General features: G+C 36.9%; 1 protein-coding gene across 1 annotated transcript in view; it reads left to right on the top strand.

Annotated features, from left to right (window-relative positions):
* The window catches only part of TASP1 (taspase 1), a 90,507-nt gene that overhangs the window by 43,827 nt on the left and 24,659 nt on the right, over window positions 1–22,021 (top strand). The window contains 3 exon segments of the mRNA XM_075088248.1: window positions 2,375–2,494; window positions 3,383–3,461; window positions 20,019–20,129. Coding sequence (XP_074944349.1) covers window positions 2,375–2,494; window positions 3,383–3,461; window positions 20,019–20,129 — 310 coding nt within the window.

Here is a 22,021-nt window from a genome sequence, read left to right as displayed (position 1 = left end):
AAGTGGAAGATGGATGGCAGATTGAGCAAATAGTTTTACAGATGCTACAAAGAAGGCTGCAAGCATTTTTTCTTTGCTGTCAAATGATATGGAAAACATACTCATCCACACTAAGCCTTCTAAAATGTATTTCCGTTCATTATGGGAACCCCAAGTGTTTGGTTTAATATGAATTAATATTACACAGGTGGTCTTAATTCTGGCATATCCTAATTTTGGACTTGATTTTCTTATCTCTAGTTGTCTATTAATCAAGTTTTTTGTTGTGGGTATAGTTTCCTTTGATAACGGGGCAGGGGATGGACAGCAAAACATGCTTCATGTTAGTAGTTTTTCTCTATTGTAAGATCACAGGAAATTGTAAGAATTGTAATATCTTAGGAAAATTAATGTTGGACAGAGCTTTATCCAGTCTGATCTTGAAAACCTCCAAAGATGGGAGTCTGCAACTCCAGTGAGCAGCCTGCTCTGCTGCTTAAGGTCTTTTCAATCCACTGAATAGTATTGTTCTGACTCAGTTAACAGTGCCTGAATTAGGTTGTGGCTGGCAGTCCTGGGAGGTGTGAAATACATTTGCCCAGGAGATGTTAAGGAAGGGTTGCTTAATTTTCTTTTGTCTTTACAACTTGGAAGGGAACTTGCTCTTTTCTTATCCCCTTTGCTTCAGTCCTCAAAATTCCGTTTGCCTCTCCTTCTCCTGCTTTCCCTGATCCTAGCTTTTACCTTCCTCTGCTTTTCAACTTGTTCTTCTTTCCAATGCCAGTTGAGACCCTAGAGCTATAGTTTACTTCTCTTTTTCTAAGCAGTTATTCTGCTTTACTGTTAGAGCATCCATCTGTATGTTTGAATATGACTAGTGCTGGTTCCAAGTGTAGAACTTGTTCAGGAAGATCTAGGTGTAGGTAAAGAGAAGAAACTTACTGTTATTCTGGTTAAAAGCCAAGGATGACACTCCTGCTTAGGAGTTCCTGTTGCTTGATAAATACTGTAGAACACTTCAGTGCCACATTGCATATTTTTCCTTTTAAGGACTAGTGCAGTATTAACTCAAATGTTATCTCTTAAATTAAGTGTAGCCAGAGTATCATCAGCGTGAGTCTCCTAAGAATTCTGGTTGACAAATGACATTGTGTGCCCAAGGAAACTTTAATAGAAGATGGGAACTTGATCATTTGAAGTTGAATAGTTGGGTGTAGATTTTTTTTTTATTAGTCCATCTGAATCCTAGTCAAGAAAATATACATTAATATGAATAGCTTAATATTCTTTGGGTTTATTTGCTTGGGTAAGTTTATACAGGATTTTTAAATACAGGTAAGTTTTTGTACAGGAGTGAATGACCGATCAGCTAAAGACTTGAGGGCTTGTGCAACAGCAGCATTCATCTTTGGAGTATGTGATGGATGATGTATTGATTTTGGTTATTGGTTTTATTTTTTGTGCCCTGCATGCTGTGTCCCATCAGAAGTGTGTGATTGGGCATGAAGTCAGAGTGCCTTGGCCTGTGTTCTGCAGAGAAGGAGATCTAGAACAAGCCTAGGCAGAGAGGGGAAAACTGCTCTTTCCCTTAGAGTGAGTGAACATGGTGTATTAAGGAAGAGCGGGAGGACAGAAAGATGCAAGGTGAGACAGCTGAAGTGTTTGTGAGACAGTAGGCAGAAAGCTTGCATCACGAAGAGTACTAAAAGACCCCTGCTCTTAGGGGATCAAATCTGCCTTGGAAGCAATGGAAGTAAGGATGCTTTCCTAGTGACCCAGAGGACGGGAAAGGTAATTTGTTTCAATCAGGAAGCCACTAAAAATTGCTGGACCGAGAACCATCTGGGAGAAAGAATCTGTCCTGGGGGATATTTCTTTTCAAGGCTTCTATTTATTGACTTGCTCAGAATATCAGAATTTTCTCTTTACATGGTAAGCTGCTTCTTGTGGATTTTTTTTTTTTAGTCATACATATCTTTAAAGATGAAAATCTCTGAAAATGCCATCTCAAAGCTTATGGGAAAGACCTTTAGATATGGCATCTTTGGAATGTATTGCTGAATCATTTCTTAGTGGAAAAGTGCCCACCACTAAGAAAACAGCATTTTTGGCAGTTTTGCGAGTAAAGGCATGTAATCTAAACATAGGGTGAATTCTGGGATGTTTATTACCTTCTTGTTTCCAGGGAAGTTTTTTCCAGGTCCTGTCTGAGGCAAGAGAGCATTCTGGGAAGATTTATGGTAGCACAATTGGTACAATATGCATGATAACAAATCTGTTTTGTCAATAGGCCTGTGACTTGGTTTTGTGCGTGTTAGTTTGCACACTCCCAAGAAGTATAATCTGACTTCAATATACTGTTTTTAGTAGTTGCTTGTGTTTGTGTGTCCTGCAGGAGAATGACTCAGGAACATTGGATACAGTTGGTGCAGTTGTTGTTGACCAAGAAGGAAATGTTGCTGCTGCTGTCTCCAGTGGAGGTTTAGCACTGAAGCATCCTGGAAGAGTTGGTCAGGTGATTATACATTTTCAGCTGGAATGATTGTTCAGCAATTGTGATGCTAAGCAAGAGCTGTGATAGCAAACTGATGTTGTCCCTTCCTTCCCATTAGACTCTGAAGGGATTATCACTGTATTGGAATGCAAGTTTTGTTTTTAGCGTCCTCTATCAGTGTTCCAAAACATTGATAGAAGTTGTTCTGTAGTTAGTTACCTTTTGCCAGAGCTATTAATAAGTTAATTTCTTGTGCTTAAATACCTCTTTAATACCACAAATAGTCTCTTAAATGCTTAGTGTTTTTAAAGTTTTCATCAATATTTAGGGAAGCTGTCCTAATTAATTTTTAAATGACCTTGTGAATTGGTGGAAGTGACAAAGATATTAAAAGAACACATAAGGTATAGGCATTCCTTATTGTTGTTAGGTGATGGGAATTTTGAGGGCCATCAGAAATGTCATGCTCCATTGCTGTATGGCTGTATTTTTGGTTGACTTTTGACGCTGTCCTAAAAACAGTTCTCTTTTGAAATATATTTAAGATATTTCTTTTGGAATAGTGGAGTGAAAGGGACCATTTATAAATAGGGAACAGCTGGAATTACGTTGTCTTTTGATATCTGTACTACCCTCATCTGTAAAGCTATGTTAGAATACCATACGTATGATGATCACTCAGTTCTGAAGAACAGTAAAAGAAGATGTAGCAAAATGGTTTGGAATTGCAGTTTTGACTGTTACGATTTTCTTTTTTTTCTTAGGTTTCTTTATTTTTTGGTGTTGGATCTTTTGGGTGGGTTTGTGTTCGTTGGTGGTGTGTTGGGTTGGTTGGTTTGTTTTTTAAGGGAGGGGATCAAACCAAAACCCTTGTATACTTAAATGTATGAGATGCACTTCTTTCTTTAGGCAGCTCTTTATGGTTGTGGCTGCTGGGCTGAAAATACAGGAGCTCATACCCCTTACTCCACTGCTGTGAGTACTTCAGGTACTTGCTACTTTTATAAATATTTCAAAAAGTTGCTATCTTCCTCTGCAATCAGTTTACAAATTCTAAATGAAGTATTTATGTGAGTAGTGAAATAAAATATTAACATTACTTCCAGATTACATTCTACATGTGTATCACTTATTTACATATAAAACATAAGATGTCAGTATTTACTTGAAATGTGTGAATTAATCTCCATTGGTTGCTTATATTGGTCATTTTACTTAAAAACCCAAATTAATAGCCATCTGAACTTTCTTCCTGTTCAGAAGATTTTTGTATTGTACCAAAAGTATGTACTCCATCTGTTATGTATTAAGGGACTTGTCCTCCTGTAAAGTGTGGTTGTAAGCTTAATGTTGTGTTAAACAGTATGCTTCAGTGACTGGAAACCTTCTGTAAAGGAGTGAGATAATTAGAGGGTCCCTTTGATACAAAAATGCTACAAAATTGGATTTTTCTCTCCTAAAATATTTAAGTACTATTTTAAGTGAATATATAAGTGAATTTGTTCTTCACCTCTCTTTTCATCTCAAAAGAAAGGGGGAAAGGTAAACCCAAATGACTAGAATAAGTGCTTTGGAAAATATTTATTCAGAAGTTGTAGAAGTAATGTAAGAATTAGGATAGCTTCTTATCTTTAGAAGTCTTGGGATCCTGGATACACAAAAGTATTTTGTTCATTGATACCTATCAGACAGCTGTCACACAGAGCTTTTCTATCAGTTGGTATGCTGAACACTGGAGATAACGGTTGTAAAAACAAGTTTGTTGACAGATCTACTAAATGTAACAGGACTGAAGAAATAGTAAAAATTAAAAAGAAAAAGAAAACCTTCAAAAAACAACCAGAAGATGACTGGGAAGATGGCTCACACTGCAATGTAAAGTTTGAGAATGTAAGCCAGGATGTTTTTAACTTGTCAGGAACAGACATTGAAAAGGTAACTGTATTGTTACACAATACCAGGTGAATATTGTAGAACACAAAAGCTTTAGGATGAAGTTATGCAGGAGATGCTTTTCCTTTGCAACTCACACATTAAATCAGTTTAAAGGACTGCATTTAATATCTTTTTTTTTTTCCCCTGATTGTATGAACAGTCCCAAACAAAAAACCTCTCCTTCTAATGCTTTATTGTAAATGCTTATGTCAGGATGCGAAATTTATGATCTGGACTACTGATTGATGGTGAGAGCTATCAGTGTTCAGTATAGGGAGAGGTGAAAAAAAATTGGCTGAGTTCAGATTTAGTTAATGTAAGCTATATGCCCAAGATTACTGCAGTTAGTCCTGTTACAGAAGTAATGGGGGGAGCAAGGTAACAGAGTGTAGAACTACAATGTGACAGAGGCTGAAGAGCATCAGAAGTATCCTGTGTTGTTTTTGAAGTCGTATGCCTTTAAAGCTTCCCCTATATTTCAGTCCATCTTGTGCTTTGAAAATTTGTGTAGCTGTTCACCCTTAAGTTCAATGTTAGTAATAGCAAAGTACTTTCGCAAAGAGAAGTCCTACTGAATGCAGAATTGTCAGATGATCTTTCTAGTAGAGGAACACCGTAATGATTTTAGTTGAATAAATGCTTACCTGTGTCAGCAAATATATATAAGTATTGCAGTATTCAGGATGGTAATAATTAGTAAGTATAAGTCCAATATTAGAGACTTTCTATGGAAAAGTTGAGGAGGACACCTTTGTTTAATTTTTAAAAACTTCTTTACAACGTCAGCTGGATTTGAAGTCTGCAAGTACAGACAAGCATCCTGATATAGTTAAAGGAGATGTCTGAGTTTAATGATGGCATTAAATAGAAGCCTCTTTTCTCTTTGCTGGTACCAATTTTATATAGTGGTAAATACTTCAATGTCGTACTACTTATGACTATCTCACACAAATATATTTATATTTATATTTCTTGGGTTAAAATCTTTTCGCTTCCATGATATCACATTAGTACCAATCCCTGTTAATTGAAATAGACTGCTGGCAGTCTGTGAAGCATGGCCATCTGTTTATTCAATGATTTGAAATTCAGACTAGCGGTGTTTAATTAAACTGTTGTTTCTGAGTTTCCTTTAAAGTGAGGGAGAGAAAGATAGAGATCTTTACAGGAAGTGAGACCTTTCTGTAATCAATACCATTTTTTTTTCCATTTTTCAGAAGCTCATAATGTTTTATTTTATAATGTAATTTGTTTAGTGCAGTTTTAAACTATATTGATGCCTGACTCCTGTTTAAAATAGGAGCGTCCAACAGTGGGAACCATGAAGTTAGTTAAGGGGTAGAGGGATCGAAAAATTAAATTATAGGAAAGCTGGAAAGAACGAAACTTATAACTTGGCTGGATCACAACAGGAGAAGGGAATGGGGTCATAAACATCTGCAAATATTCAAAAGGTGAATTTGCTAAGGCTTAGCAAGAAAATATGTTAACATATGTTGTTGGATGACATTTTTAGAAAAGAAACATACTGCCTAAACTCTAGAAGATGCTGTGATTTGGAAAGCTCTAAGATTGACAGTGCTTCCTAAGAGAAGATAAGTGTTGTCACTTAGTGTACCTAAAATCAGCATAGACTGTATTTGAAATCGTGATTATACCTGCCTCTCATAAGTTTCCAAATTGGTTTTGTGTAGACATATATTGAAAAAAAAAGAAAACAAACCCCAAAAAAACCACAAAAACAAACAAAAAAAAAAAAAACAAAAAAACAACAAATGCAACTTGCATGTTACGTATGAATAAAAACCTCTGTGTGCACTTTCATTTCATGTTTCATTTTATATACACCTGTAAGTGAAAGCATTTAAAATAAGTTTAGATTTCAGTGATTTTCATAATATAATATTTAAATGTTTCAATTTCACGTCTTGTCATTTTAATTTGCCTTTAAGTGGTAAATTTGTCACATCCTATTCTAGAGGGAATTTTTTTCCTTTTGTATGGGGAGTGGGAAAGAAGAAAATTAGGCTTCAGTTGCTGTGTGTATTGAGTACTGTATGCGTAGCCTTCTAATATTTATTGCTGAATGACTTCACAGAATAGCTGGTTCATCAGATTGCGTTTGGAATTAGAAAGAAAAACTTGACTGAAAAGTTTAACTATAATTCCCTTAAAGCTTTATTGAAAGGTCTAAATACTAATATATGTTAAACCAAAGAATTTTAACTTAAAGATTCTTTCGGAAGTAAAAGGTTTTAGCATTTGAGCTTGTTTAGGCTTTTTAACTTTTTCTAGTGATAGCTGGGGGTATTATTCTAATTCAAGCCTTGGGAGTTTGTTATATCAGGCTCCATATTCAGGCTTGAAAAAGGGTGTTCTTTGGCATTAGTTTCCTTCAAGCAATTTTTAGGGGCCAGGTTTTGTAAACTATTTTAATTCCGTACTTATGAAATTGCTCACATATTTGGATTTTGGAGGCTATGATAAGCAAGAGGTTGAACAGGTTTGGGAAAACCTCTAGTGTAGGGAAAGGAGAGTCCAAAGTATACAAAATACAAACTCTTGGACTTAGAAATCCATGCGGAATTGGCAGCAATGTAATAATGGACACAGAGGGTGTTTGCAGGTCTACAGGGAAAAGTACAGGACTGGGAAAAACAATCTCCACTGTGTTATCCAAGCTTCTAGCAATTTATGATATTGGCACTTTATAAGTTGGGGATATCTTTGGTTTTGATAGCTCAGGATGACTTTCTCAAGATTTCTCATTTATTTTTGTACTTAGAAGCCCAGTTTTTAAATTTTGCTGGGAATGTTTTTTCTTACTATTTGCTTGTTTACCTTTGTAGAAGCTTTCTTAGAAAAAGAAAAGTGTTAGTTTAAATGCCACACTTAGCAATGCAGTAGGTTTTATACTTGAATTTTTATCAATTTTGTTCAAAAATCCTTCTATTGAAGCTTCAATTTGAGACATATCTTTCAATACCTTCCCCATAAAAAAAAGGCGCTGCCCAAGTACTTAATGAAAAGTATTTCCAAATTCATGTTGCTTTAAATGGTGTGCATGTTTTGGCTGAGAAAGGGTTAATTCTCTTCACTGTAGTGCCTGTAATACTCAGGGACTCTTCCAGCTTCTCATGCTCTGCTGTGTGGGCAAGAGGCCAGGAGGGGCAGGGCCACAGCCAAGACAACTGACCCCGACTGGCCAATGGGATGTTCATTCCATACCATGTGATGCCATGACTAGTATATTAATGGGGTCTGTTAGCGCGTCGGATTGGCGGGTGGTGAGCGGCTGCATCACATGCAGTTTGTTTTGGTGGTTCATTCTCCCTTCCCCCGCCCCGGGTTTCGTGCCTCTCATCGTTTTCCTTTCCATTGCATTTTTGTTGCTGTTTTAATTATTAAACTATTCTTACCTCAACCCACAAGCTTTACCCTTCTGATTCTCTCCCCTGTCCCACCGATGGTGGAGTGAGTGAGCAGCTGTGTGGACCTGAGTTGCCAGCTAAACCGCAACAAATGGTTATGTATTATTTGAAGACATGCTTTTGCATCTTGATCATCTGTTGGCCGTGTGGATGCTGGCAGGCTTCCAGCTTTTGCATATTCAATGAGGATTTGGTATAACTTCTTATGCCTTTAGCAAGTTGTTTCTCAAATACTTTGGCCATTTTATTGTCTTTTATGTTGGATGTGCCAAAGGTGGTGGTTCTGAACTTGTTTGGGCATGACTTCAACTTTTTTAACAGTATTTTACCTCTAACAGACTCTTGGCCTTGTTGTTTAGCCACGCTGTCTTTGGGGTTTTTTTTTTGCTTTAGAAAAAGTGACTTAATGGTTTATAAAATACAGGATATAGTAAAACTCATATCTTATGGATATAGTTCAACGGGGGTGGGACAACTGAAATCAAAAGATGAAGATTTTCTAAAGACAGGTTGGGGGAGACTTAAGAACTTAGGAGCAACTGGGAATATAAAAGGCCTGGAATTTAAGGTTTAGTCTGTAACTCTCAGTCTCTCAGTTTCTGTGTAAACAAGTAAAATCTTTCTGACTTTTTTGGTGTCGATTTTTGGAGACATTTCAGCGTATGAACTCTGAATTATATTAAATATTTAAAAAAAAAAAAAAAAAACAACAAAAACAACAAAACCACCAAAACAGTTGTGTGACTTTATCGGCAACTGAAGGATAAACATTACAGGAATTTTGTAGTATCTCAAAACCAGGATTAAAATTCAAGAAATTCAGCGAATGTTGCAGGCATAGCTAAGAGACCTGGGAAATCTTATCTGTGACTTCTAACAACATAATAGAAGTGCCATTCCATCCAAGAATGATGGTAGAGAGTGAGTGAAAGCTTGTTAAATGAGATGAGCATTACTAGTGGCCCCTATGTAACATAAATGTAAGTAACAGCTCAACTGGTGTTTGGAGCAACATAGAAGAAGCCAAATCTTTGGTCTTAAAAAGCTTGTGTGTGCATGTGTGTACACATTTGCACATGCAGATAGGCAAAAACAAAACAGCCTCCCCTTTAAGCACCTCTACCACCTGCCCCCCAAAAAAGGGTCAAAACCATATTCATAAGGCCACTTGGAACTCTTTATTGAATTATTTTTGTTGGTATATGAATGTAAACACAGGAAGGATGGGTATTATTTGGAGGGAAAACATTTGTGAACAAAACTTGACTGCAAGAGAAACAATAGTCTGTTTCTTGGCTGTACTTCAAGGGAACATGTCCTGTTTTTTCTTAAACATAATGGGAATCAAAGACTTTGTATATATTCTCATTCAAAATAATATGAAGTGTGACATTGATTGTCCTCCCCAGTTGGAATATCTATGATGATTGTGAATATGCATCTACTAACTGTGCCAAAAGTAATACTACTGGGTAAGGGTTGTGATTTTCCTAGGAGATAAGTGGAAAAACCAATAATTCTCTTCAGATATACAGAACCTTAAATATAAAATATAAAAATAAATACAAAATTTACAGTAAAAGCTAGCTGCATTTCTACAGCCTCCTGCATTATAAGTGGAGGTTTTTGAGTGGAAATGTAGAGACTCAGACTAATGTGTTGCATTCGTTTTTACATCTTTACAACAGTAGGTAGTAGAAAGCATACTTATCCATTCTTCATGCATGGGTGGTGTGCTTTCTGTATGTGTATTGGCCATTTGAAACCAGCCAACCTTTTAATATTGCATTTCTGAAGATAGAAGGTCTTGCATTATTTACAAAATGTAGAAATTCTGTACCACAAGGCTGGAAAGTCTCCAGCTTTTACTAGAATCCATTTGAGGGGAATATTTGATACAAGAAAGGTACAGTGACGTGATGTCCTAGGGAGAATTTAAATGTGACCTAGTTATGATTTATAATCCTAAGAAAAAGGAGTAGAATCTTTAAATGTATTGAGTTCTTTCACAACAATTTAGTGTGTTAAAAAAAATGTAATTGGACTTGAAGACTGAGCCTGAAGGTGTGTTTTGTCAAGAAAATAACAGGAATATTGGATTTATGGACCCAAGCTGAGGTATAGTTGAAGATTCAGTCTGGGAAAAGTATTTCAAGGATGTCTTGCTCTTCTCCTCTGCCCAGAGTCTATTCCTGACTGAATGAAAATCAGATACAGATAACAGCAGTGTTTTAGGAATGCATACAGAGATAATATGTATCCTGTGTAGATAAGCAGAATGTGCCTGACTACCAATTTCTTGGGCTGGTGAATTCACCAAGATCCTAAAGGACTGACTGATAAGGTCTCTGGTCAAAAACAGTGGCCTCTGTTCTCATAAAGGCAATTTAGGGATTATATCAAAATATGTTAAAAGCTCTTTTGGATATACGTACATGTATATGATGCTTTATTCCCTGAAGTAAAAAATAGCATATTTTGTTTTGTGAAGAATCACAGTATTGTTTAGCTCAGAAGAAACATCTAGTCCAGCCCCCTGCTCAAGGAGGGTTCTCTTTTGTTTTCAAAATCCTTATCAACATGAAAACAAACATATTTGCTCTTCCTCCCCCATCACCTTCTGCTCAAATTTTCACTTTCTGTTCATATCTGTTCTTTTCCAGTCCATTGTGTGCCTCATGGATGCTTTTGCTGGCAAAATGAAACAGGTAATGTGGAATAGGAAATTATACCTACAGAGAGATGGCTTGTGCTTGTTAAATTGGTTGTTGAGCTTATGCTCTCAGCCAGCATTTCCCTCTCTCCTCTTGGAAGACACTGAACTGTAGATTCTTACTTGAAAACTCATTTTTGCCAGGAACCACAGTGATGTGTAAATCAATGGAGTAAATATTTTTCAAGGAAGCTTTACTGCAAGTTGACTTATGATGTAGGACTTTGGCTTTGTAATCCCCATGCGTTGAGGGCAGTAGTGGCTGTGCTGGAATCCAGTGACTGCCGATACCTGGGCAGGTGCCATTTGTCTGGCCTGCGTCCTTCTGAGTCCACGTGCCAAATGTCCAGGGGAATTTCACATGCAAATCTTGTATCCTCTATTGATTGTTTGAGCTACACTATGAGACAGATATTATGATACAGTTAATCTCTCTGCAGAAATATGTATTATCTCTCATAATTAGTCTGGTCCTGTAAGATTTGGGGAATAACAGGTAATTTAATGTTTCACAGATGAAGCAGCTGGATATGGAGAAGAGTTAAGTCACTGTTGCAGTGAACCAGAGGGTAAAGGAAGAAAGAGGTCTATATCCAGACAGATCAGTATTTACCTCTAAAGTTAATGCTTCTGTCGAGTTCAGCCTGTGTGTCCAGATGCCATTTGGACAGTGCTGTAGCGTGTGGTGTCTGAACTAACTCACTACTACTACAAGGGTATGTGAAGAGAGAGGAAGCAATAGGCAGAGATCATCTGTGGGAATGGTAGTGTTAAGAAAAAGTCAATTAAACACAGTGCCACTGTTTTCAAAGCTGAGGGTTTTGTCCACAGAATGGTTGTCTGAATTGCCTTCGGAAGGGTTGTTCTGAAGCAGAACTAGATGGGTGCCAACAACTGAAGAGTGCTTATTGCCTTCTGAAATTCTAGTTGGACTTAATGTAATAATATATTGTAAGCATGAAGTTGCACGAGCTTTTTAGAAGTGGTAGTCTGCAGAAGGCCCACCGCTCACAGAGCAGTGTGTTCATAACCTGGGGCAGCAGTCAGCCGTGCAGCACTGTCTCCATCTGTGAACACTTAGTCCTGTTCCTGTTTGCCATGCCTTGCCCAAATGGTGCAAGGATAAAGTGAAATGGAGACGGTGGCAAACTGAAGTCTCTTTTTGTCTTAAACTTTTTTGTGATTAGCAGAAAATGGTTGTATATATTTAGTTAGCTAACACCTAACACTTACGGAAAGTTAGAAGCTTATATGACAAGAGCAATGTAGTTTGGAAAGGTGTAGCATTTTTACAAAGAGATTAATAGCAAGAAAGCTTCTGGTGAAGGCCTAAGCAAAAGTTTTCTTTTTCCTTTTCAGTTTAACTGAAATTAATCTTCCAAAATATATTAAATATAAACAAGAACATAAAAAACCATCCTTTTCAATTGAGCTACTTTTTTTCTTCATTCTAACCTCTGTTTGAGATATATCTGAAATTCTTCTTGTTCATGATAATTGAAACAAATAGATTTTTTAAATAGTTGGAGTTACTTGGCGTTTCCCACTATTTAGAAGTGAAGGATTCATACATTTGGCGTATTTTAACTCTTTAGCCTTTTTCTTATCTGGAAAATTTTATAAAAGCTGGATGAGTTGTTCTTCAGAGTGCTTTTAGTTAATTTTGCCCATATTAAAAACTTAAATATATAGAAAGTGTTTCCCCACCTTTCCTTGGAGAAGATACTTTAGACACAGTTTGTCTGGATGTTGAATTTGTCTTTTGTCTTTGAAACCAACCCAAATTTACTGAAGTTACAACCTTTTGGAAAATTTCCATTTGCATATTCTTAGTAGGTGTTTATTGGTTTGGAAGTTAAATCATCTAAGAATTTTGTCTGCAACAAGAAAGTGCTCCATTGATCCCTCTAGGATCAATGCTTTAGGAATCGGACAGGACTTTGTTTGCAGGTGTTCTTCCTGGCAGCAGGTCAGTAAGGTAAAAATTTCCCCTGCTAGTATGAAAGCAAGATGCAGCAGCTGATAGCAGTACAGAAAGCTAAATGTTACGCAACTTTAATTTAGTACTGTAGTGCATTATGCTAGACTGTAACATTTTCTGTCTTTCCAGAATTACTTTAAATTTTTATTTTAATGTGTAACTAACTGTATCAGTATCTTACTGGCCAAATGTTTTTATTGTACTGTATTTTGTTTTTTAAAATCATTGGCTTGCAAGTTTTTAGTCGGCTCTTTGTAGAGATGCTGGTAATGACAACCAGAGCATACTGAAATACAGGTTTCACTGTGTTTCCATTAGGCATAAGTAGAAGTTATTTAGGAAATAACTTGTTAACCAGCACATCTTTTCTAGGCACTACTATTTAACTCAAAATAACAACATCAAAGTTAAAACAGCTTAACAGGACCAGGTTCAGACTCTGCTGCATGGAATAGATAATAAAATAGAGATAACCTGTAACTTCTATAATTAGCTTCTGAAAAGAGAAGCGTCATACTCTGGCAATGGAGTAAACTAGATTAATTTTTCCATTCTTGAATGAATGTGAGTAATGCAAGTTTCCATTTTGTAGTCCTTTAAAACATGTTCCAACACTTTTTGGTGAGGTACTGTATGTTTCAATAGCTAGACAGGCTCCGGCAGCTTGTCAAAGCTCCATAAGCTCTCTGCTTATGGCTTGCAGAAAGAAAGCTAGATTTTCATTTCTCCTTCCATTTGACAGGAGTCTTTCATGTCTGAAAATTGAAAACGCGTGTTTTTCAGTGTGCTGCATGGATGTGTGTGTGCCCTCTGGCACACCTGTTTCTAATTTCCTGACTTGAAAGCATCTTCCATCAAAAGAAGCAGAAAACCAATTTCTTTCTGACACGCTGCTCAGAGGCCCTTGCTTTGCAGAAGGCCTTTCTTTCGTTTGCCATCTTGGTTCCATTGGTAGAACATTACAAGATGCAGAGCACGCATTTTAGAGGATGTTCAGCTTATATTGTGCTGGGTTCTTTCTCCTCTTGTTGTGGTTATTTCAAGCATTAGAAATTTACTTAAGAAGTCACTATGCTTAGCTAAAAGAAGGTATTTAATCCTTAGTTTCTTGCATGAAGTTCAAATTAAGGACCAAAGTCTATAGCAGGTTAAGGTTTGTATAACCTGTGAATTAAGTAGAGCATTAGTTCCTGTTTGATATAGGAAGTTAGATTAAAACTTAAATATTTTAGCTCAGAATTTCTTCAAAATAGTATGCAGTGTAAAATAGTATCCAATAGGTGAAAATCAAAGATGTTGACAATCCTAAAAAAAACCAAACCCAAACAAAACCAAAAATGGGAAAAAAACCCACAAAAAACCTCGGTTGTTGTGAAAGTTGTGCCTAGGCTAACTAGCAAATTACTGCAGAATAGAGCTGTTAGAGCTATTAACTATTAAAGATAACTTAGGAAGGAAAAATACAAAATGTTAAGCCCTAGCTTAAATGTTCCTGGCATGTCTGTTTTCTCAGTTCCTCAACTGACAGCTTTCACAAACAGCACCTGGATTGTCTCTGTAGCTACTGTGCTGCAGTATGTACCTGTCTGGTGGTATGCTATTAAATTATATTGGTTTAATTTACTGACAAGCTAAATAGAACAAAATGTTCAAAAAGACTTAGAGCTTAAACCATTACATGCGTACAGCTAAACAGTTCTTGAAATGCAAAGGCTGGGCCTGGCTCTACAGCATAATGGCTAGTGGTTCACATCCTCTTAAAACTTTCCTTGGCTAAGCTTTGTCCATTGCTAATATGATCAGATATATGCAGAAAAAACTAAAAATGTGAATCAAGGTGTATACTTCTATGTAATGTTATGGACTATAACAAAAAATTAATAAATATTTGAATGGGTCAGCGAGGTGTACAATTCACTTTTATGCCTGCTAAGATATGCAACCCTGATACATTTCTTGTGCATATATTGATATTCAGCTACGAAGGAGTTGCTTTATACAGTATCTGCCCACTACTAGAATTGTGAATGACAGTGGAAAAATTATTGTCACTTGTCAGGTTAGTAACAGGTTTCAGTAAGTGGTTCCTGTCATTCCTCTGCAAGAAGGCATGTGTCTCACTTGTACAGCACTGAACAACATAACAGGTACTTCTGGTTTGCCTGGTCTGGTGCACTGATCAGCAATATCTGGTGCACAGAGCGTGGAGTGTAGGAACTTCCATCTTGCTATGCTCAAAGTTCAAAAAAAATCTGTTGGGGGCTTTGTGCTTTTTTGTGCTGTTTTTGGCTGAAATAGTAACTTGAGAGGGCTACTGATACATATATAACTGTTACACTAAAATAGGATAACAGAAAAAAAAGAGGCTGTGTAAAAAAAAAAAAAAAGTAGGTTCCCAGATTGTTCTGGAGGGGATCTTGTATGAGTCAATGAGGAGTGCGTTAATAGGAAAAGTAGTATTATTCTCAGAAGTTATACATTTAAATACCCACAGAACTGGGAGACATATGTCAGAAGTCATATTTTACTGTTGGTCAGCTTTGTGCTTTGAAAGAAGTGCATTATAAGCTGTACTGTGGTGTGATCTAAGCAGATATGTGTCTCTGAAAATCGATTCTGATGCTTTCTGTATGATTATCGGCTTTTCTGTATGATCTCCAAGTAATTTTGAGGTAGGGTTAGAAGCTTCTGGTTGAAGACAGGTTTTCTGGGGGGTTTTGTGAGTTTTGCTGGGTTTTGGGAAGGATTTTTGGTCTTGTTTCGATTTGTGGGATTTTTTTTTAAGGTTCTGGTTCTTGGCAAATGTGTTGGTTTAAGTGCAAAATAAGTATTTTTATGACCATTGAGCCTTATCCTTCTTTGCTTCCTGTGTCATAGGAGCCTGGTGCTGCCATGTACCTCTGGAGCCTTTAGGAATCTGGTCTTTTAAAGTTTTTTTTTTTTTCCTTTAACCTAGGAGGCCAGAAACTTGCATCAACATATCAGGTTTTTTTATGTATGTATTTATCAAACTAGACTATACATTTCCTATAGAAACACTGCTCATTTTGCCAGTAGTGATCCTAGAGGAGGACAGTTAATTATACTTCTGCAAACATGGACAACAGCAGTTCCAACAGTAGTATTTTTGTCAGCAGAGGGGTTATGAGTAGGCAACATGGTGCTTCCACAGTATTACTGTGTTAGGAAAATAGTTTGTTTACTATATGAAACAGTTATTTCAGTGAGAAGCACTAATTTAACCCAGTAAGTTTTTCCAGATAGTCATCTCCAGTTGAGTCACTCTAAGTGTGAAGGCTTATGGAAGCTTTGGTCTGTCATTGCAAAATGTTTGTCTCTGAGATATAATGAGCTCCAGGTTACTGAAGAAGTCATCGTCTTAACTGGGAAAGGATAATAAAATGATTTAAACTCTGTCTACAGGAAAATTACTAAAGCAAGTGCATTTGATTTTAACGTAGAACTGAAAAATTCTTATTAGGAATTCCTGCTGGTTTGGTTTCAGTATTATTCAGTGAAAAATGGTAAAGTATAATAACCTATACAGTTAAATGTAGTATAATGCGAGATAGTTAAGCAAATGAACCACACTAACATTTTCATTAACACATTTCCAAATCATGCATATAAGCTAAAGTAGCTTTGACTGTAGTTGCTGCCTTGAGTCATGTTAATAAAACTTTTTTAGAAGTTGGCTAATGCTGGTGGTTAGGTTACAAGTGAATAGAACTATAAATTTGAACCCACAACTTTATATTGTGTGTTTTAAATTAGGTTTCAGTTACTGTAATTATGTATACATTTATCTTGTGTCCAGTTCTAGTATAATCTACAGTGTTTTCCCAGTTTGGGACTACAGAGGCATACAGGTCTGCTAAACCTGCAAGACAGTTCACTCTCCAGTATTTGGTTCTGAGTTAATAGGAAGGGCAATTCTGTTGGAATAATTAGGGTAATACTTCTTCTCAGCCTTTATCTGGTCAAAGTACCAAGTTATTGTTCAAAAGTAGATGTTCCTACCTCAAAACCTGCAGTAACAAATTCTTCTTTGCAAAATGGGGGGATTATTTTCCTTGGTTATCTGTCCCTGCAGACTGCTGGCATGTGATATGTTAAAAAAAAATATCTTTCATGTACACAGCGAGCAACAGTCTGTAAGTTTCCTTCCTTATAGGTTGACATAAATATGACAAAAAGAAATTACTTTGTCTGTGGGGATGTAGAGATGTGTGGTATGTTAGTAGAATTGCAAGGCTGCTTCCCTTGTGGTTGATCCTGGATCACATCAGAGAGTTTTCTCTCTTTTTTTTTTTTTTTGTAGCAGGCTTGATGTTATGGGAACTCTTCAATAAAGTTATCCTGTTGGTATAAATAACATTATACATCATGCTAAAAAAGGCTATTTTCTTTCGGATGCTAATTTAGGAATTACTTAAATTGTGAAGTGTGACATCTGGTTTTATTACTTGATGCATAGGAGATCCATAAGCTCTCTCTGATTTTTGTCTCATTTGCTTGATTCACATTCTAAGTCCCATGCTTCTCTACCTCACATAGGTATGTTATATTTAAAGGTGTTAAAAGGTCCTTTTCAAGAAAAATGAACTTACTAAGTTTCTACTGGAGCATATGCTTATTTAGTTTTATTCTTTACGGCAAAACTTCATAATGATTAAATTTTCTTAATTTAAGTGATAGCCATATTGTGATCTATGGGTAAAATGCATCTGGCAGTTTTTGCGTGTTCTTCATACATTACTTTGTCTTGATTAACGATTAGACAACGCTCAATTCTATTATGGGCCAAAGCTTTTGAGCATGGAAGTAATGAGGCAATGAAAGGACAGACCCTCCTGATAAGCAGCTGTTGAGGACACTGTATTGTGTGAGCCTCTTGAATGTAATATCTTAACCCGGACCCTTTTCTCAATAACTTGAGAGCTTGACAGTCTCAATGAAAACTTTTTTTTTCTTGTGCTCTCAAGAGCTGCCTCCCATTGCTGTGTTATTGTTGTAGTATTTCAGCTCTTTCATTTTCCTCTAAACTTAGAACTGTTTTTGCTCAATCTGTTTGCTGTACAAAGAATTTCTTGTCTTCCTGTTGTTCCAACTATACATAGAGTCAATGCCAGAGTACCCCACTCCAAAAAATTGGGTTTAGCCAAATTGTGTTAATCAGGAGACACTGCCCATTAGAAGGAGCACATAAATGAAGACTAAGATGTAATTTTGGTTATTGAATATAGAAAGATATTGGGACATGTCTACACAGTTTTTCTGCAGTCTGGTCCCTGGGCTTATCCTCTGACATCTAATGCATATGTAATGCTCCATAGGGTTTTTCGTTGGCTTTTTTAATATTGGAAATGGGGGGTGAGGGGTCTCCTTTTTTTTTTCCTCTCCCTCTACTGTGTTAGCAGTCTTTGAAGAACAGTGTTTGTGAACTCACTTTACCTTTAAGGAGAAGGGTATAATTGTGTGACAGGTAACCAGAAAGAGAGATTCTTGGAGTAAGTTGACATGTTAATTAGGGCATTAAAATGGTGGCAAGAACAAGAAGCCAGTAACTCCACGACATAGTTCTAGACCTGCCCAAGTGTGTTCATGCAGTGTTGTGCCGAAAACCAGCCAGTGCTCTAAACCCAGCATATCGGGAAGTACAGAGATGGGATGCTCAGCAGGCTGCACTGGAGCCAGTTTGGGCTGGGTTTATTTATTAGTTCATTCTTTATGCCAGGTCTTGGCCGGCTTCAGCCAGGGTCGCTCTGTTTTCTGTTCTGGGCTTTTTAGTGCTTCCAGTAAAGTGAATGTTATCCGTGGAGACTGAGCTGCCTTTGTCTGCTTAGGTCTGATGTCTTACCAGCTCTGGCTCTCTGCCATGTGAAAGCAGCTACATTGTTTCCAGCCATAAATTGTTGCCGGAAGCTGCATAGGTGTATTTACCTAGTTCGAAACCTGAGCTAAGAAGTCTGACTAGATTATAGCAGATTCTTCTTATGGAGCCAGCACAGTGCTTGGATCTTGTCATGGTTAATAAGTTTGCTAGAAATCTATATAGATAATTGGGATCTGACTATATTTGGCTTCTCTGTATATATTCTGGTGTCTAATGCAGGTTTAGGCCCTGATACACTCTGAATCACAGAATCACATGTTGGAAGGGACCTCAGGGATCATCTAGTCCAACTTTTCTAGGAAGAACATAGTCTAGACAAGATGGCCCAGCACCTTGTCCAGCCAATTCTTGAAAGTGTCCAATGTGGCCAAGTCAACCACTTCCCTGGGGAGATTATTCCAACGGTAGACTGTTCTCACTGTGAAAAATTTTCCTCTCATGTCCAATCGGAATTTCCCCAAGAGCAACTTGTGTACGTTCCCCCTTGTCCTTGCCGTGTGACTCCTTGTAAAAAGGGAGTCTCCATCTCCTTTGTAGCTACCCCTAAAGTACTGGTACATGGTGATGAGTGACAACTCTAATGAAACTGTAATCACCTAAATTTAGATAATTAAAATCATTGTCATATTACAGCTGTTAATTTAGTTAGTTGTGGTTTTCCTTTTGTCCTAACTGGACAACACATTTCAGCTTAACTGGTGCTTAGTTAGACCTCTTCTATCTGGTTCATCTGCTTCCTTGCCATTGAGGAAAAATGTCAACAAATGTCAAACATAGTAGTATAATTACTTTTCTATATATGCAGACGGTATCACCAGTGTGGTTTCCTGTCCAAGAAAACTTTGATCCAATAAACATGCACCATTTGACCACAGCCATATGTGTTACAGGGATGGAAGAGGGCATGAGAGAAAACCAGCAGGTGTGAAAGTGTTCCTACACAGTAAGAGTAGCACTAATGCCCTGTTTCAGGAGATAGTTACAGAAAGCACTGAAGCAATAAGTGGTTGTTTGCTGGAGCTTTTTAGTTTCTTAAAGACAAACCTTTAAAATTACAGGAATTTTTATTAGGAGTCCAATGAGCAGCCACCCTGTCAAAAAGCATAGGTAGAGTCACGTGTTCCTTCATTGACCAAAGGCTGAAATCAAATAGACTAAATAGAAGATTACATCATCCCACAGGAGTTACTGTGGCATTCACTAAAGATGTTCTTGGTTTGAGGAGAGTTGCATCACTCCTGTGAGAATGATTACGAAGTGGGTTTTTTGAGAGGGAATTGCAGGATCTGGATAAAGATGACAAGTCAGAGACAGTCTTGACGTTTCTTCTCACTATGTCTGTTTCTTCTTTCTATGTTTAACCCTTTTTGGTTTATGACTTTTTGTACTAGAGGTTTCAGGAAAGTTGTGAGAAAAACTGATGACATAGTTGAAATTTCACATGACTCAGTGTCACTGTAAAAAATAATTGAATGGCAGACACTCGTCATATGCTTTTTTTTTAATTTGGCTGTGATGGTGTAAAATGACAGAGTTTCTTCATAGCGATATCTATATTTTCACTACTCCCAATGTTAATATTTCATTAGGTTGTGGAGAGCACCTTGTCCGAACCATACTGGCCAGAGAATGTTCATGTGCTTTGCAAACGGAAGATGCCCACCAAGCTCTCCTAGAGACTATGCAAAACAAGTTTATTGGTAAGTATATGGTGCTAATGGCCTAAACATTACATGGCATTGTTTAAAATGCAATTCATCTAACTAAATACAATTAAGATACTTATTTTTTATTTCAGTTGAACCCTTGTGTTTCAGTTGGCCTTACATTTGGTGTTATGTTATATCTAAAAAATGTTAACTCAAACTACAGAAGAATATTTTAGGAAATCTGAAGGAAAACCCTTGGAAATATCTCAATTATGTGAGTCACAGAATACCCGGAGAGATTTGAAGAAATAATCTCCTGCCTGAATCACTGGCTGTGGTATACAATTGCATATTTTAGAATTGGTGGTTATGGGGCATTAATAAAAACTATTCATGTGAACCCTTTTAAATATAATAGACCTCAGAACCACTGCATGTTCTAATTAAATGCTTTGGACAGACTCTGGTTTGCTATTTACATGATGAAATTTCTTGAGACAGTGAAGTAAACTCCATTGAAGGCTCCTGTAAGATAAAAACAAATATTTTTCCCTTGATTTAAGAGGATTACACATGACGACTTATACCTGTTTATTTTTTTGTGGCTATAGATATTGTTTTAAGTCATAATCAAAATATGAATTTGGAAATTTAAAATATCTGTAGGTGTTTGAACTTCTGAAGATAACATAGATTCTAGTAAGGCTTCTGGCATATATGTTGTCTTGCATTGTCTTTATAGCCCTTAAAATTTTTTTGAAGCTTTACTATCCACAGACAATTTTCACCTTCAGAATTCCTTGTGGACAAGACAACATAACATTTGCTGTACGCTGTGTTGCCAAAGTTAATTTCTAAAGTATTTTAATTAGAACTGAAAGAGGGGTACTCGCATACCTTTTTGGGGCCCAAGAACCATTGTCCTTGGTCTTGGCAAGAAATGTGTTGCAGTTTATTTCTGTTTATAATGTTGAATCCATATTAAACTCTGCTCCTGACAACATCACATTTGACTTTTTGAAGGGAAGTCACCTTCACACTGGAAGGCTGCACTTGATAATTTGGTTGGGAAATCAGACTAAAACCAAAACAATGGGATAGTGAAAAGAATGAGAGACAGTATGAAATTAATGTTTTTCATTATGTAAAATTTTGCAGTGTGTTATAATTCATTTTTAAAATTTCATGTTTTAATTAGCAATTAATGAGATGTTTGTATTTTCAGGAACTTATCACTGCAGGTTTTTGTTATCTGGCGGTAGGGATGTGTATTACCTTCTCAGTGGTACTTTGGGGCCATGTTGAAATGGAGAGAGAGGAAAAAAAGTAGTATAAGATACAGCCAACTTTTCTGTGTAGGTGAAGTACTGGAATTCTGTGTCTTGATTAGAAAACATAAAATCTAGTTTGCCCTCAGCTGTCCTATGAATGAAGACTGAGGAAAATCTGAAAATCCAGATACATCCTGCTGTTTACATGTGACATAGCACTAAGTTTGTAACCAGTAGTGTAATTTTGGGGGATCTTGGCAATTCTGAGGATGGAATGCAGTTACGTCTTGCTAATATAGTGCAACAAGTGAAAAAAGTCATTGCGCTTAAAAACATTAGGTTTATAGTAAATAGGGTTTTTTCCTCTGAATTTTCATAGGTGATGATGTGCTAGTTGATAGCTCAGGATGTATGGTATGATGCAGGGCTTCTTACTAGTGTAAAACAATAGGATAAAATGGGCTGATAGTGTACTTGCTGATGGTGCAGATTCTTTCCTTGCTACTCTTTCTAAAAGCCCTGTTTTGTGGTCATGTCAGACTTTTGCCAGAATTATATTGGACCAAGACAAAAAAAAAGCTTTAACAAAGCAGAGGTAGAATGTTTTGTCAGAAGTCAAAATGTGTGTTATTTGTATTGGAGGGATGAACAGGTGATTTTGGCGGTTGCCAT

This window comes from Phalacrocorax aristotelis, chromosome 3 (genome assembly GCF_949628215.1).
Source record: "Phalacrocorax aristotelis chromosome 3, bGulAri2.1, whole genome shotgun sequence".
Classification (NCBI taxonomy): domain Eukaryota; kingdom Metazoa; phylum Chordata; class Aves; order Suliformes; family Phalacrocoracidae; genus Phalacrocorax; species Phalacrocorax aristotelis.
Note: the sequence above shows the minus strand (reverse complement) of the source record. Positions and strands in the feature narration are given on the sequence as shown.